The sequence below is a fragment of the Parus major genome, chromosome Z (genome assembly GCF_001522545.3).
Source record: "Parus major isolate Abel chromosome Z, Parus_major1.1, whole genome shotgun sequence".
Classification (NCBI taxonomy): domain Eukaryota; kingdom Metazoa; phylum Chordata; class Aves; order Passeriformes; family Paridae; genus Parus; species Parus major.
In genome coordinates, this window is record NC_031799.1 from 14245524 (window position 1) to 14262445 (window position 16922).

The following is a 16922-nucleotide window of genomic DNA, read 5'->3' on the forward strand; positions in this document are numbered from 1 at the left end:
GCCTTTTCATTTGTATTTTGTTTTTAAACTGAATCTGGAAAAGATCTGGAAGAGTTCAGAATTCAGTCTGCCCAATAAATCAATATATTTTGAAACTGCACAGAAAGTGAAGTTTTGAGTAGTCATAATCAAATACAGCACAAGGGCTCTGCGATTCCTGAGAACTACAGAAAAAGAATATTGTTTCCACTAAAACTTCAGTGCTACATAAGAACTTCACTATAAATAACAACTACCTAACAATTAGGTGTTAACCTAATGATTTTAAAGGCTAAAGCACCAACCACTTCAAATATAAGCTGTCACCTCTGTTTTTCACAGCACATATTGATGGCTAAAACAGAAGTTCTCTCTGCCACCCAGGAAGAATTTGTTAGAAATAGAATATAATGTAAGTTATAGTGTTAAACTTTATTTTGAGCAATTTTCTGCCTTTAGCCCTGGTGTGTTGCAGAAATCCAGGCTAACACACTGAGGAATTGCCTTCAGCCACTGCAGACAGAGACAGCTCCTTTTCTCAGCCTGCCTGATTGATCCCTCCTCTGCTCAGAACTGTACCATAAATTTAAAAGCCACATGCACTGGGGCTTACACCTCATATTAATGTATATGCCACAGCACAGTGCTTTCATGATTCATTTTTTTTCCTCCCTTTTTCTTCCTTTTTCACATTATTCTAGGTAATTACATCACTGCATCCTCCCCAGGAAGCTCTAACTTTCTTGACGTTAAGTGATACTGAATCATATGGAAAATGAAAGCTTTCTTTTCCTGCCATGTCAAGCACGATGCAAGGTTTAGATGAGTGTCCTGTCTTCTCTAAACCATGCAAAATAGACAGTTTATGTGGAGGGTTTTGAGGAAGAGTACAAATGGCCAGCTGCAGAGTCTACCTTAGAAGGAGACATGGGCATTGGTGGGAGTACTGGTAGACTGTATGAAAACAGTCTGAAACTATGAAATAAAATAAAGCTCAGGTAAAAAACAAGGAACAGTTAAGGTTTATGTCTGTCACAAATAATTTATGGTTTTGGCACTCTTTTACAAGGTTATACTGTTCTCTACTATCTCTACATAAATCATAAACTTCTTCAGAGCAAGAGCCTGTTTCTTAAATATTTTGCAAACAAATCTAAACTGCAATCTTTCAACAATAAAAAAGTGTCTTTTCATTTACTCTGTTACATATACTGTTGGTTTTATTGTGCTATTGTTTTTCATTCAGAATTATTCTCTGTTATAGCTTTGTTTTGAAATCAATGGACCAATATAATTCATTAGAGTTTTAAATCGCTTTTTTCCCCTTTTTATACCAGTCCATTTACTTTCAGATTTTTTTTTCTAGCAACACTGCTTGAAGAGTAAATACTGTTGCCTGCCTTGCAGCTGCACCTGATGGAGCAGGGATTATCAGATGCTATCTTGTCTCTGCCCATGCAACCCAAAACTTCCTGCCTGGCTGAACTGGGTAATGTGATATAGTAATCCAGGTAATCATTTCATCGATCATCCTCACTTCAGATCTCTTCTATTATTTTATTTGTACTGTCCACACATAGAAGCTGCTGTTCAAAGTGAGGGGATATGCAGGTGGAAATAGAAGGCTCATCTCCATCTCTGCCAAAATTTCAGTGCGTCAAATGACTTCCTAATTTCTTTCAGATAACATCATGTACTACAGCAAAAGGATCTTACAATCAAACAAATCCCTCAATACAAGCTCCTCTGTTGACAACAGTTCTTCCCTAAAACAAGCCAACATCCTCTACCCCCTGGTGCAGTCCTTGCTGTTTCTTTCATCCTCACTTCCTCACATATTCTTTGGCTCCTGCCATTTCAAACTGTTTTTTCCTTGCAGACATACCATAGCCAGAGATGCCTTTCCACTACCTCTGTTATACTGACCAGTCATCTTCTAGGGCTCTCTGCCTCAATTTTCCTTGAGTTAGCTTTTTGGGTTGCCTCTTGTGTCAGTGGTACTCCTGGCTAAGGTGGGGCCATGTCCATCTTCTGGTGGGCAGCCTGATGATGCCCAAACATGGGCTGAACATCACCTAATGCTGTGCAGGAATAAAGCAGTAACAAAGACAGATGGACCCTTCAGCCAGGTGATCATTCTCTCCTCTCTCTTACTTACATTCCCTGAAAAATCAGGGGAAACAAAGGCCTATGCCTAAAACAATATTGAAAAATTAAAAAGGATTGGGAGGTATCCCACATAGGGGAATTAACTCCATAATTCTAGTTATCAGCTCCTTCATATGCCTAAAAAGAAACACCCAAAGACTCCACTTCTCATTTTAAAAAAATACTCAAGTGTTTTCCTCAAAACTTACACAATCACTTTTACATTCACATCAAATTCTGAAGTGAAGCTTTGACTCAAGCAGGTACCCGGTGCTGACCATATTAAATGGCATTGGACTAACAAATATTTTGTCTAGAAGGAGACTGTATAGTTACTTTTATAAAAATTATGTGTTCCTAACCCCAACATGTGAAAACATAGCAGTGTGAATTTTTATTTTAAACTTCTTTGTACTATGCTGAAGCAACTAGCATTTAGAAAAATGTTTTCTGAAGGGTTTTTCATTTTCTTTTGGTAGCAGAAGATGTAAAAGGTAGGTCTAGTGTATTTTATGACAACAAATGGAGATAAAAGCATTCTACTTCTATATTTATTACTGCTTCTGCTCTCTAATAAAGGTTTCTTGGATTAATATTACAATATTTTTTCAAGATTAGCAAATACTTGGACTAAACTGTTAATTTACCACACAAAACAATACAAAAGGGATTTTAAAATGTTAATTTGCAGAGAAAATGTTTTGGTCATTCTGCTATCTTCTGCACTCCAAAGCATTTATGAATATTCCACGGCTTATTTATACAAATGATTATGTTCTCAAAGTATACATGTGTTAATAACTTGAATATTGAGAAACAAAGGAAACAACTATGATCTACAAGCCAATGTAAAAATAATCAATATTTTCTCACTCCTAATATTATATAATATTGACTGCTATTTTCTTCCACCCACCTACAGGACATAAGCACAGTAATCCTAGTGTAATTTGGATAATTGCTACCTGCTATACCTATCTGCTGTGAATCAGAGTTTTCTCTTGCTAAATTTGTAACTTGTGCTGTATCTGAACAGTAAGTTTGAAGCCCAAAACTTAGTTTCTTGGTTTTTTGTTTCTCTCTCTGCTTTTTGGGTTTTTTTTTTTAAATCTATTTAATGTGGGAACCCATGGTAAGTACTGTGGAAATAAAGCAGATTGTGTGTAAAATCTGACTCTGGAATAACTTCATGCCTTCACAGCTAATTTTATATAGTCATCGTGAACATGGTTGCAATTGTAATGAGCTTGCTCTGCAGTTTCAGATGGAAAACTGCTAGAAACCTAATCCATAATGCAAGACAGCAGAACACTTTATAGGTAAATTACCCACAACACAGCAATAAATCAAAGACAGTCCCATCTGTCATTCCAGAAGCAGTGGGAGTCTATTACAGTTTGGCACAGGTATGATGCAGCCGGGTGGAGAGCACTTGGCTTGCACAGTTCCTGCTGCCAGGAGGGACCAATCACCTTTGCAGAGATGAAAGGCAAAAATCACCAGCCCGATTACCCCAGCAAGACTGGCCATAATGAGAAGATGAAACACAATAATGAAGTACTGGGACAAAAGAGGCAAGCAGTCCAGTGAGAATGTTCTGACTAATTTACATTTCTCTCCAAAGCCTTGCCCTCAAACTAAACATAATATTTGGTTCAACTTGTAGAGAAAAAAAATAAATAAATATTTTTTTCCTATGTTGCATCATTAAAGGGGAGTAACTTCGGGTTTTTGATTGGAAGACAGAAAATATTTTTTTCTTTGGTTTTTGCAATGCTATCTATCATTCTTTCCCATTTCAAAAATTGTGAAGATCAATGTCAATATCACAAGTATGTGCAGCAAAAATCCACGTAATCATTATAAATAAAAAAACTGATAAAGATGAGAAAGAGAAAGCAGTGATGGCAGTGAAGGCTTTATCATGACACAATAAATATTTTCATGCTCAGTGAATAAGCTTCTGCCTGCACAGCCCACACTGGTTCTCATGGCTGAGAATTTACATATTCATTTATATGTCAATGTGTTGCAGTGTGTTTCTTGTTAATGGTGTGTTCTGTTATTGCCCAAGTTGATGGTTTGGTCCACATGAGACCCTCCCACCCCATGCTGTCAATCTACCCTGAGTCTCCTGTCAATCTGTCTTAGGCCCACCTCATGCTTGGAATTCCACTTCAGAAATCCCTTGAATTTCAACATTTGATTAGTCCATGTGACCCAATTTCCCCCCCTACCTCCCTCACTGGATGATGATTTTGTGAACCCTGCCTTTTACCCTCCCCAGGATATCTCTGATTAGCTGATGCTTTGTACCCTCCCTTGGAACCACCTCTCTATTTCAGCTGCTGCACGCTCACATTTTCTGTCTTTTGCCCCCAAGATTCCCCAGAGCAATAAATCCTCTGTTATCCCAAGCAAAAGACTTCCCTCTCGCCCTTGTCTCCTCAGAGCCCAGACTGACAGCCAAAAAGCCGTAGAGGAAATGCTCCAGTGGCACCTCAGGTCATCCTGCTCTGGGGTGTGACCCACTCCTGGAGCAGGCCCAAGTGATGGAGACAGATCAGCTCCAGCCCGATGAGATACCAGTGGGTTGATTTCATCATGGCCTTAATTATGCATCAAGTTAATAGATGCATATAAATAAAAAAAAAATATACAATTTTTAATAAAAATTAATTTTATGTGCATGTTTTATCAAATAACAGAATACATCCTGTGACATGAAGTATCTGAAAAGATTTTTCTGAGATGCAGGTGTCTTTTCCCTTTTAGAATGTTTTGCTATTGAGGTATACCAAGTGTCTTTAAACAGCTTGCTTTGTTCTAACAAATCTCACTACTTTCTGCAAGGACCAATAAGACTCACAGAAGCCAGGAATACTATATCTACCCATTTAACAGTCTGTGCCCTGATGTATGCCAAAATAGGGTAAGATGATTTAGAAATAATCCTAAGGGCAACACTTACAAACCCTTTTCTAACTATAAGGTACCCTGGACTTACAAATAAACTCACAAATCAGGAATTATAACTACCAGAAACAATCCACAAATACTGTGCTATGGAATGACTCTCAGTCATGCCTAAATATTTAGGAAATAATTAATTTTCTCATTCACAATTCACAATACTGTGATGATGATATGGCTTTGGATAAAATCAATACTTGGTCCTGAGGTCCTGACATTGTATAAAACTGTTAGCAACTCTTGTACTTGATCATTCATAAAACACTTCCAAAAATCTTTACTATTTAAATACTGCACTCTGGCAAAGCTGAATGGAATATACATCTGCGTAAGCTGATTACAATTTTCTAAAAACCTGCAAAACTAGAGGCTGTAAAAAGGTTTTTCTTTATTTTCCTTGGTTTTTGTTTTTGTTTTTTTTTAATTCTGTTTTGTTCATTTGTTTGTTTGTCTTTTTTTGTTTTGTTTTTGGGGGGCTGGTTTGTTGTTTCCACACCCCCCGCCCCCCAAGCAGGTATAACTCCAGGATAAATTAAACCACCTCCAATTTTCCAAAGAAATAATTCCTTTGGGGTAGCAAGTATACTGTAGCAATGCTGCATAGAAAATACAAGATTTATCCTCCAAGGAGCTCATCTTTTTCAGCAGTGACATGATATGACTTATTGCTAAAATGATGCTTTATAAATGAAAAAAGGCTGTGTTTTAAGTAAAGAATCACAGGAAATTTTTGTGTTATAGTATTTTCAGGCTTTTTAAAAACTATTATCAGCCCCAGAAAAGCATGACTTCCATTTTTAAAAACCATGTATAAACCATGAAAAGCTACCCAACTTAGAAATCAGTACTTAATGAGTACTTTTCTGCTCAGATCAGACCAGATCCAGGAATGACATTCTGTAACTCCACTATTAAGAGTTTAGCTGTGTGTATAAAATTCAGACTCTGCAATTTGCTGTTTGAACATCTGCTCAATTTAAGAAAAAAAAAAAAAAAAAAAAAGCCATCCAACTAAATTACCAAAGATTTTTATGAATGGCATATAATATGTAGGTGACGGAAACTTCTTAACAGGTTTCACTCTACCTCATCTGACTCGAGTCCAGCAGGGATATCTGTATCCAGTTTAATAAAATATATATATACACACACACACACACACACACACATATATATATATATATCACAAGCGGGTGTAAGCCTAGTTAAAAAGTGATGTGGTCTTGAATTTGCCATAGCTCTTCCTTTCCTATGAATTTCCATCATGACCAGTGATGGAAATGACCAGTGGCTGCAGAACAGCCCTTTCCCACTCATGTGGATATACACAAACCCCTGATACTTAGAGATGACATAGTTACAAATATTTAAAATTTTCCAGAAATATTTTCTAAGAACCAAAGTAGTTCTAATGAAGACACCAAGAACTTGGTATCTGCCTCGTTCCACTTTCTGTTTAACCACCAATTTCTTGAAACTCTGTTAAATAAACATGGAAGTGCTGTCTCCCACTCATCTTTAAGAAAATGCAGAGGCATCACTGGCTGAATGAGTCTTGATTTACTCTACGGCAGAGCCCCTCCACTGCACCCTACAACAACTGCAGAGAGAAGGAAGCTCAAATTGGCTGCCACCAGTTTTGGAAGTGAGGATCTGAGCTGTGAGGAGATGATGGAGTACCCACCAGAGGCTCCTGGAGGGGTAGGGAAGTGAATGTGGTCCATCCACTGCTCCCCCAAAGAACCCCAAGGCACTGCTACCTCTTGCAACGAGTACCGGCTAGCTCCCCATGGACTGCATGGGAAATTAGACATCCAAACTGGAGCTGGGAGGGACAGACTTGAAAAGCTGGGAGAAGGCATCACACTGCAAAATCTAAAGCTGCTCTGCTGCCCTAATTCTGTTACTCTTTTTTAAATGTTTCTTCTGATGCTTAAAAAATGAAAAATGGGCAATATGAGCTTCAAATCCCAATGCTATCTATGTAAAAATGCACAGTATCACATAATTATGTAGTAGTTGCTTACTACTTACAACTTACTGGTTGCTTTTAAATTAACTTTATATACAGTTACTGCTTTTTCTCTGTAAAACAGTACATTTAAATTCCTTTCTTCTTTTGAATGAGACTGATTTAACTGAAGACATGCTAAAAGGTCATAAATTAAGAAATAAAATAATTTTAGATTAGAAGATATCCTTTGGGACATTGGAGACAGTTGTAATTTTTTTCCATTTCCTACATGTATATAATTGGATTAAATATTTTTATGTCTCTTATATTACTTGCAATTGACAAAACTGGTCTGATTATTTTTTCTTTTTTCAACACCTGTGTGGTTTGAGTTCTATTAGAGAATAAACAAAATATATGAAATTATAGCATAAGAAGAATGGATCACTAAAATAAAATTAAATAACCTCCTCAGCTAATACCTGGTATTTTATAAAACTAATTTAACAGTGTTTATTCTATGAGGCAATCTTGTAGTATGCTACTACAAGTTTTGCCTGTATTAGCTTGTTGTTCCTGGATATTTTTTTACTATGACAGAATGTAACAGAGAAAATATTAGCCTATCTTCAATCATGAAAATTCTTCGACATTTCACAGCATTAGGCGAACATCACCCTACTAGGAAGTGCCAACATCTAAAGGAAGATATATTTAACTAATGCTCTTCACCTCCTTGTGAAGTAACTGTTCATTTTGCCTTCTTTGTTTCACATTAGATTGTTAACAAGTTCAGCATATACATTTCTGGTACTTTCAAATAAATGTTGCCTTTGTTGAGATGTGCTGACTTCCTAGACATTAGAAAATGTCAAAGATGTTGTCACTTAGAATACTGCCTTTAGTTTTACTGCATTCTTCTTTGACTTACACCAAAGTCAGGAAGGAGAGTGCTAAAATGGCATTGATTTGTTGATTTATTCAGTCCTTTTCTAAGGTAGAATGGTCTGTGAAACTATTACTTATATTATAAAGAGGACATGGATTGAGTATTCCTGACTTTGACATCTCTCTCCATTTTCAGGTATAAGCCCTTCACTAATGGATACCAGGATCCATACAGGATGCATGTATTAAATCTGAGAGGCATTTTTTCTGTGAGAACAGCTCACTTCAGCAGAAAAAAGCCTGAACTTCATCAGTGTGACCAGAACGTATCAATGCATTCCCTTCTTGTACCACTTTTCAGGGTACAAGTTTACTGTCCATCTCCTACATTTGATGGCTTATAATCACTCTTAATTTTCTCTGATACATTTGGTTTTGGCCCATAAGAGTAAACCTGTGGAGCAGTATTTGCCTCCTTACCATATTTTGATTTCCCTCAGCATGCAATGCTTGGCACAGGTCAAATTCTTAGATGGTGTTTGACATTTGGCTTAATGAAATAGTGTTCCTGTCTTCCTGTGTGTCGTTCTTCCATTTTGAACTATGTTCGTTCTAGTTTTGCATACCTTGAGCTTTGGAAGGATCCAAATGAGGGAGATTTAAGAATATATTTTATTTCTGGCTGCTTTCAGTGTGAGAAGGACCAGAACTTTCCTTTAATTGGTTGCATTCCACAGATACATTTATGATGTTATTCAGAGAATAACCAAATAACAGGCTCTTTCTTACCTCCACTATCATTCTGTGTTGCCTAGCAATTCACGTTAATTTAATTATTTTTCATAATTCTTACAAGGAAAAAATGGTGCCAGTAAATACACAACCTTAGATATATATGTCTAAAAAAAGAAGCTGATCTTAGCCCCTTAAGCCACAAAAAAATCAAAAAAGTCTCACTCTCCTGATTTTTTAATTTCAGAAGAAAAAACCAACAATGCACCCAAAAATGGATAATAGATAATATTAAAACTCTGAAATCTGTAGCTGGTATTTCTCAAATATCAGATACGTGAAATATAAACAACTTTTATATGGCAATAATTTAGAAAATATAATGACAAAATGGGAACCACAAAATGGTCTTTGAAGTTCCCATTTATCTAGTTTGCAGAATAAAGAAAAATATAGAATACTCTTTTAAGAATTTGTAGTAATGACTTACAGTTCTTATGCTATAATCAAAGATTTATTTTAAGGTATGATTAAACTATGATAAAGAAACTGTTAAGAATGTACAGAAAAGTCTGTATAGTTGTTATAGCTAATAATATAAATAAATCACCGTCCAGGGTCCCAGAAATCAGTAGGAAAAAAAATTTTATTCAAGACATCCTTTGTCTCTAGCCCTTAATAACCATAAGAATAGCTCCTGAAAAGAAGAAACATTTTTTCTAAAGCTTATAAATATTCACTTTATGGCTCATTTCTTAAATTTCTGATTGCCAATGCCATGCTATTCTTTACCTCTGAAGTCAGGAAACAAGTAAGAAGTAAAATGCAAAAGGAAAAACGAATCTGTTGAGAATTGCAGGAGCAGAAAAATGCCAGATATGTCTATGCTAATGTTTAATAAAGTGTTTGCATAAATTCAGAGAAAATACAAATAAACAAAAAGTTTTGTTTGTGTGTGCATAAAAGCAGAGAACAAATGAATAGAGAAAAAGTTTTGTTTGCTGTTTTGTGAAAAGATGAGAAATGCAATACTGCTTGACTGCTGCTGGGTTTTAATTTACAAAGCAAGTGCAAATGAGACTGGCTTTACTCAGCACAGTCTAAAATACAAGGATATCTTTACACATGTGCTCTATTTCTGATGCTCAAAATATTGTGTCATGCTGCTGCAGCCAGAAAGGTCTGAGGATAATGATTAGGATGAGATTTCAGGTGAATAGTGACATTTTCTGACTGATTTCTTAAATCTGTGTATATGTGTGTATGTATGTTGACCCTAACCTCTAGTGAAACTGCAGTCATACTCCATGTCCATGGTTATGACATTTCTGTCCCACAGCTTCCTAAAAATATCCTGTTTGGATAAAATTACTTTCCTTTCTGTTCACAGAACAGACCCAATGAGCCAGTTTAGTTAGGTGACCTACCAGGATTAGCCCTTTGACATTATACTGAGATGGAAAAGGGGTTTAACATGGTCAGTAACAGAACTCATTTGGTTTTAATGATCATCTCTTCTCTCTTTCTAAACCTCTTATTCTCACTCATATTTTATGACATCACAGAGTATGAAATTACTTGCTTGCAAACTTGTTTTGAACAGCTGTTTTGTCAGCCACAAGCTTATTTTTCTGTCACTGAACTTATATATTGAAACCATGATCTTGTTGCAATTTGAGCTTAACAAAACCGTATATAAATCCTTCTTCACTCACACATTCTCATTTCCTCCCTCTTTGCTTCCTTGTAAAGAAAATCCCCCAACACACCCTACCTTTTTATTCCCCTCACTCTTTCTGGCCCAGAAAATTCAGGTCATTCCCCTTCATCCTCGGCAGATGCCAAGGTCACCCTCTTGGCTATTTAGTCTCTGCCAGGTTTCTCCCTCAGGTTTGAGTTACATCATACTGTGATTTCTGCCCAGTTTGCCTTTCTGGACCCTGTTATGGACACGTGCCAAGTACTACTGCTCAGGCTGTGTTTCTTATTTGCTGATGTGAACTTTGATTTCACTATGCTATGACCTCTCCCCTGGCATGACTCCTCCAGTTCCCCATTTACCATAATAATGAATTTTGTCACCTTTTAGGCACCTCAGTAAGTCTGCTCATTCTTTTTGTCACTTCCTGAGGTTCATTCTGATCCTTTCTTTATTATGTCATTGTTCCCAGCCATATCTTCCAGTTTCATGCCTTCATCCACACTTGTCTCTAATTTTTATTAAACAACTGACAGTTTTAATTAGTACTTAATCCAGAAAGATCCAACTCTGTACCTATTAATGTCTTTTTAATTCCAATCTTACATGGAATAAAACAACCTTTTACTTCCTGCTTCATAAAGAACTGTCTCCCATAACCTTTCTCTACTTTTCTACCTTTGGCCCCAATCCTTTTTGACCTGGAGAGGATCTTACGGGTCATGGATTCACATGTAAACAATACTGCTACTGAGCAAATTAAGACCTCTTCTGAGCACTTCTCTGAGGAAGTTACAAACAAAACTAATTGATATGGTTTGGTCCTCATTTAAAGGCCATTATTTTGACATGTTAAAGGATGATCCCTGAGCTGCACTCCAAAGGAATGACAGGAATTGTAAAGACATGCCCAAACTACCAAGGTCAAGGCCCTTGTACAAGCTACCTAGATCAAACACCTACAGAATGCAGCAAAGGGATACAAAGCAAGACCAAAGCAAGGGGTAGAGCTTTCAAAGAAGAGTTTAAAGGAAGTTGAACGTCAAGGACTGGCTCTCTAAGCAAAGTAGGTTTCTGCAAAAATATACTGAACTCGTGGAGTGTTCTGAACTTCTTCATATTCGATGACATCTGCCACAGGATTCACACACTACTAGATTATTTCACGTAAAGCCATACCACCTTTTCCAGCGTTAAAACATTAATGCATTTCAGAACTTGAGGAGCTATGAGAGAATGCGTTACCTTTTCTTGATACTGCCGTCGCGATGAATCCAGAGACTGAATGAGGGCAGTGGCATGACCAACAAACATGGCATAACAGGTAGCCCCCACAATCATGCTCAGCATCGTTATCCACAGGTCCGACATGCTGACGGGGGCGCGGGCTCCGTACCCGATGCAGAGCATATGGCTCATGGCTTTGAAGAGTGCATATGAGTACTGCTTTCCCCAGGAATCGTTCTGCAAGAAAAGAGACAAGTGACTGAGCCTGCAAGCAGCTGGAGAGAAAACTACATTTGTACCTGTTTAGTGGGATCATAGATTGCTGGCTCTGACAGAGTAGTCTGGTAATGTATCCTCTATGTTTGAGAAGAGATATGCCTTCTAAATTAACTGTTAGATAAAGTGTCAGAGATTCTGACAGATAATAATTATCACAGTGAGATGAAATAAAATTGACTATTTTTTTACACAGGATTATATTATTATATTCTTAAATGTGGGTGCTATCCTAATTACAAGGAGACTAAAGGTCAATTTTATTTTACAGCCCATGGGAGATGGATTAGAAAAAACTTAGTACTCAGACTTATCAAGCACAATATTTTGTTTTAATATGCAAATACATATCCCTGTACCCTATTTCTTTCTTTTTGGAATTGTCAATTTTTACACACAACCATATTTACCTTACTAGCTTCCTTTCACTTTTCAAGGACAGAAAAAAAAAGTATTGTTTATTGTAATGTCTGCTTATCCTTATTTTTTGTTTTTTGTTTTTTTTTTTAATATTGTGTTTATATTGGAATAATCTCAATTGAAAAGTAGTCTGTTTTTTCTCTGTCATAGCAATCCTATGTTCACAGTCACAGTCTACGAAAGTCAGAGCAAAAATTAAAAAAGAAAAAAGGGAGGCCTAGGAGGACCTATTTTCTGATGTGCTGTGTGCACTTCTAATGTGCTACCCCTTCCCAGTCTCTCTGGTAGACTGGAAGGACATGACTTCTTGCTCATAAGCTTTTAAGAATTGCAAACATGTTGGCAGCTTCCTCCCTTTAGCTTTACATAAAGACAGTCTGGGGCTGGGCTGTTCCCAGCAAAAAGCAGACAGCTTAACACACTCCAAAATGCCCTGGGACTCCTTATCAGATTCTTCTGTTTTCCAAGCCAAAAGAATGAAACAAGAACAAGGAGACAAACAGTGCTTGCAGGCATGCAGCACACGTGAGAAAACACAGTATTTACCACAAAAAGAACTGAGAACAAAATCGAAAATTAAGAAGTAAAGAAGGAGGAACTGGGATGACAGAAGAAAGATTAGTCAGTAATACAGTATAGTGTCTACTATACAGGACCAAAAGAAAAAACTCCAAGAAAGATTTCCAAATCAGCAGTAGCATTTATATATAAAGTTTTTGTATGACATAACAATACTTGTGTCTCTCTTCTACCCACACAAGCTGTACTCAAATGCTCTAATTTCTCACCTGCAAGCTTGCTCTCTTGCCATTTAAATGCCAAGGTTATTAACTATCCTTGTGCTTCACATCTATTAAAATGCTTTTTCTAGACCTCCTATTAGCCTAAATAACTGGTAACAGAAAATAAGCTGCCAATTGTTGTACTGCAGATGACATAGTTAGTACTTATTCACTGATGTAATAATTTAAAAATTAATGGTTTCTCTGTACTTGTTTCATCTTGTAAGTCAAATCTTTTCAGAATTGTGAGCTAATGCTTTTTCACAAGTTAAAATTTTGTGTCATAAATATAGTTAAGGAATAGGTTTTGAGTATCTACAGTTAAAAAGAAAAAAAAAGAAAAAAGTATCTTACATAGCTGGAAGCCAGCTGGGTTTCATTGGTTAATAGGGAAGTAAGTTTCCTATTTCAGGCATTCAAAAAATACTTAAAAATTGAATGAATTGAAGAAGCTTCCCCAAAAAGCCTCCAGATTAGGATTCAGCTATCCAGTTTGAGCACAGGATCTCCTTGCTGTTGGGGTCGCTACAGATATTCTAATGCAATTAGAATTAAATTTAGTTTCAGGGAAGAAACTAAAATAGAATTAAGGCACCATTTATTTTGAAGACCTTTCCCTCCAGCTGGCATCAAACTCCTTGTGCAGAAATAACTAATGAGGAAATTTTTAGAGACCCATATCAAATTCTTTAGCAGTTGTGCTTTATATAGATTATATTGGGAAAAACAATAAACTAGATGCTGGATGAAATATATCTAGGGTCTTTCAAGGCTACAGGTAGTGTTATTAAAGGCACAGTATTCATGGGGCTGTAAAACCAAACCTCCAGTTCCTGTAGGGCTCTGTAAAGTGGATCTTGCTCATAAATTTATTTGCATAACTATTATAACTATTAAACAAAAATAAAAGCTAATCTTGATCCTGCTTATGAATATTTTCTATCGTATCCTTGGTGTGACAAATCTCAATTAAAATACTTTCTATACAATTATATGTTTACGCCAAAGTCTCTGAGTTATTCTGAACACTAATGAATATTATTTCTTGACTGAGATACTTTCCAGTTCTGTGAGTCACAGTTTTAATTAAAATACCATCCTTTAAGAAAGAATAAGAAAATGGAAGTCAGGAGCAGCAGTAAGAAACAAAATGCAAATAATTTTTCCTATTAATAGGGTAACAGGTTGAGTGAAAAATAAATTAAATATTACTAAAGAAGTACTACCAGAAGGAAATAAGTGGGAATAAGAAAGCTGTAACGTCAGAAGAGAAATAACTAGAGATTTAAAACAAAATAAACAAGCATATCTGCCTTTTAGATATAGATATATACATATATATATAGATACATAGATAAATATAGATATATATGCTCCAAAGTGTGACCCAACACCTCAGACAGTCACAACTGCACCTGAATCCAGAGTGGAGGTCATGGCCATCTCAAATGGCCATTTTTTAATACAAACAGCATCAGCTTTTACAGTGCAGCTTAATAGAGACCATGTTACGGGCCAGGCAGATTTCAGGCATTTGTGAATGGATGGTCCTGAGCAGCAGATCCTCGAACAGGTAGAAAGGGTTTAGCAAAAGGAGGAGAAAAAAAGTAAGAAAAGGCTGACAAAGCATTTGAATTCAGCTTGAATTTGTCCAAGGATTTTGTTGCCAAAAATAGCTTGCCAAAGGGTTTTTGTTTCTTTTCTTTAATAATGATGGGTTCTTGTAAAATCAGGATCAAAAATTGGTTTTTTTAGCTTTCATGGGGACATTTTTTTAAAAATACTGGTCAACAAATACCATTGTGAAGGGTGCAGATTTCAGTATAGTTACTTGTGCTGTCCAATGATTTATTCCATATATAAATCACTTAAAAAGAACATTGATTCTAATGTCAAGTCCTATATGTCATGTATGTTACAAGCAATGTCACTAAACGAAATAAAAATTATTTAATTATTTTCCTTTTAGTGTTGCATAACCCTAGGGTTTGGCAGGAATAGTGCTAACTGTTGCATTGTGAGGGGTTGGAATTTTCCACACCCTTGTTCCAACACACTGCTCTTTGCTGTTCAAAGGCAAGGTGTGACCACTTCTCTGCTAGACTACAGGAGCATTTTTTTTAATAATAAGTAATTTTGCACCTGCATCATGAAATTTTTGCATAACACACTCACAAGTAATATCCCTGCGTTAATAAAAGACCACTCTATGAAACGGAAAATCCTGGTTTTATACAGGCATCCTTAATACAATCTTAAACATTAATAATAATATAATTTATATAATTACACATTAAATGTTTCCCAAATAGCCATATTCTGTTTTTAATGTAAAAATTAAAAAACATCAACAACAACAGCCAAAAACAGCTGAAAAAATCGTATATCAATTAGTAAAAAAGGGCATTTAATTTCTTAGTTGACAATGGGTTGATCACTGATTCCAGATTAGCAGTAATCGGTTTAAAAAGTTTTAAATTAAATGACATTAATTTGGAAAAACTATTAAGGTCTGTAATTGTGAGAAATACCAAAGCTGTTTATCCAAGGACTGATTACATAATCTAGCTTGATGACATTAGGAAATCCTCACTTCTCTGACTGAAATGGTCATTGATAATTTTCAATTAGTTCTGTAACTACATACATTAACTTTGCAGTTATCCTGAAGAATACATTAATTCCAGGGCACTTCTGATCCTTAAAAATCTGTCCAAGCTTTTTCTTTCACCAAAGGATGTTATGGTTTGTCCCATAATTTCACATAAGACTGCTACAGATACCTTTTTGTAATGTTAACCTTTCACCTCAGAAGAAAGAAATCACAGACAGGCCACATGGCACCTCCTAAGGGACAACAATAAAAGGCAAATTATTTTTCTAAGGGGATTAAAAAAGGGTTTCTATTTTACTATATAATCTGTGGAGGTTTTCATCAGGAAATTTTGTTGTCGTAAGACAAATCAATTCCATTCCCATATTGCAGTCATTCCCTCAGGCACGGCTTATCTTCCCTCAGCCATATCTTTGCACTGAGATATAAATTGATTTAGAAATCCTGTACCAAGGAGACTACTGCACAGACAGTAATGGTCTCCTCATTTTGGCCTCAGTCCCTTTTTTCTTTCACGTCACAATTACTGCAGGTGTCACAGAAATGGGTCTGTCAGTTTGCAAGGGCATGCTTTGCAAACATGGAACAAGGATTGGCTTAATAATTAAGAGAAATTATTTCTACAAGGATTTTGAACTCATCCTAATTCTCCCTTTAAAATTGTCCCAGAAGTGGGGAAGTAGCTCTCCCTCTCTGAAACAACTTGTCTTATCACTCACACCCCATTCTTTTATGCTCACCATTGTGTTCAGGTTCTTCTGAAAGTAAGTAGTGTCTGAGGGAAGATCTTGACAGGACATAGACAGTCCTAGTAGATTAAAAAGGATCAGAAAGCGTTTCCAAGCTCTAGAAGTTGGTTTGCACAGTTACACTTTTAGAAATGCCCCTGGTCTAACACTGGCCACACTCTCCCAAGCAACAGCAGCTGTGCTTTGCAGCTGGTGTAGGTGAGGAACCACTCCTTCTAGGCCACTGAAACCCAAAAATATTTATTCTATGGACATAGTAGCCAGCTCCTAAACCAGCCTTACCCCAGAGCCCATCTAAATTGGGCACTTAAAATTTACTTATGACTATGGAGGCAGCTAAGTAGTCCATAACTAAGTCCATAACTCTGGTTTTGGCATTGTCATCGGAAGCCATTGCACAAAATTAATTTATTTAGGGTTTAAGAGGTTGAAGAAAGCACAAAACATCCTCGCCTACACGGTGGCAAGAGTGCACGGTGGC

General features: G+C 36.5%; 1 protein-coding gene across 1 annotated transcript in view; it reads right to left on the reverse strand.

The window, feature by feature from the left end:
• Positions 1-16922, reverse strand: part of HCN1 (hyperpolarization activated cyclic nucleotide gated potassium channel 1) — a 194367-nt gene that overhangs the window by 56556 nt on the left and 120889 nt on the right. The window contains exon 4 of the mRNA XM_015615519.2: positions 11619-11837. Coding sequence (XP_015471005.1) covers positions 11619-11837 — 219 coding nt within the window. The remainder of the gene's footprint in view (positions 1-11618; positions 11838-16922) is intronic.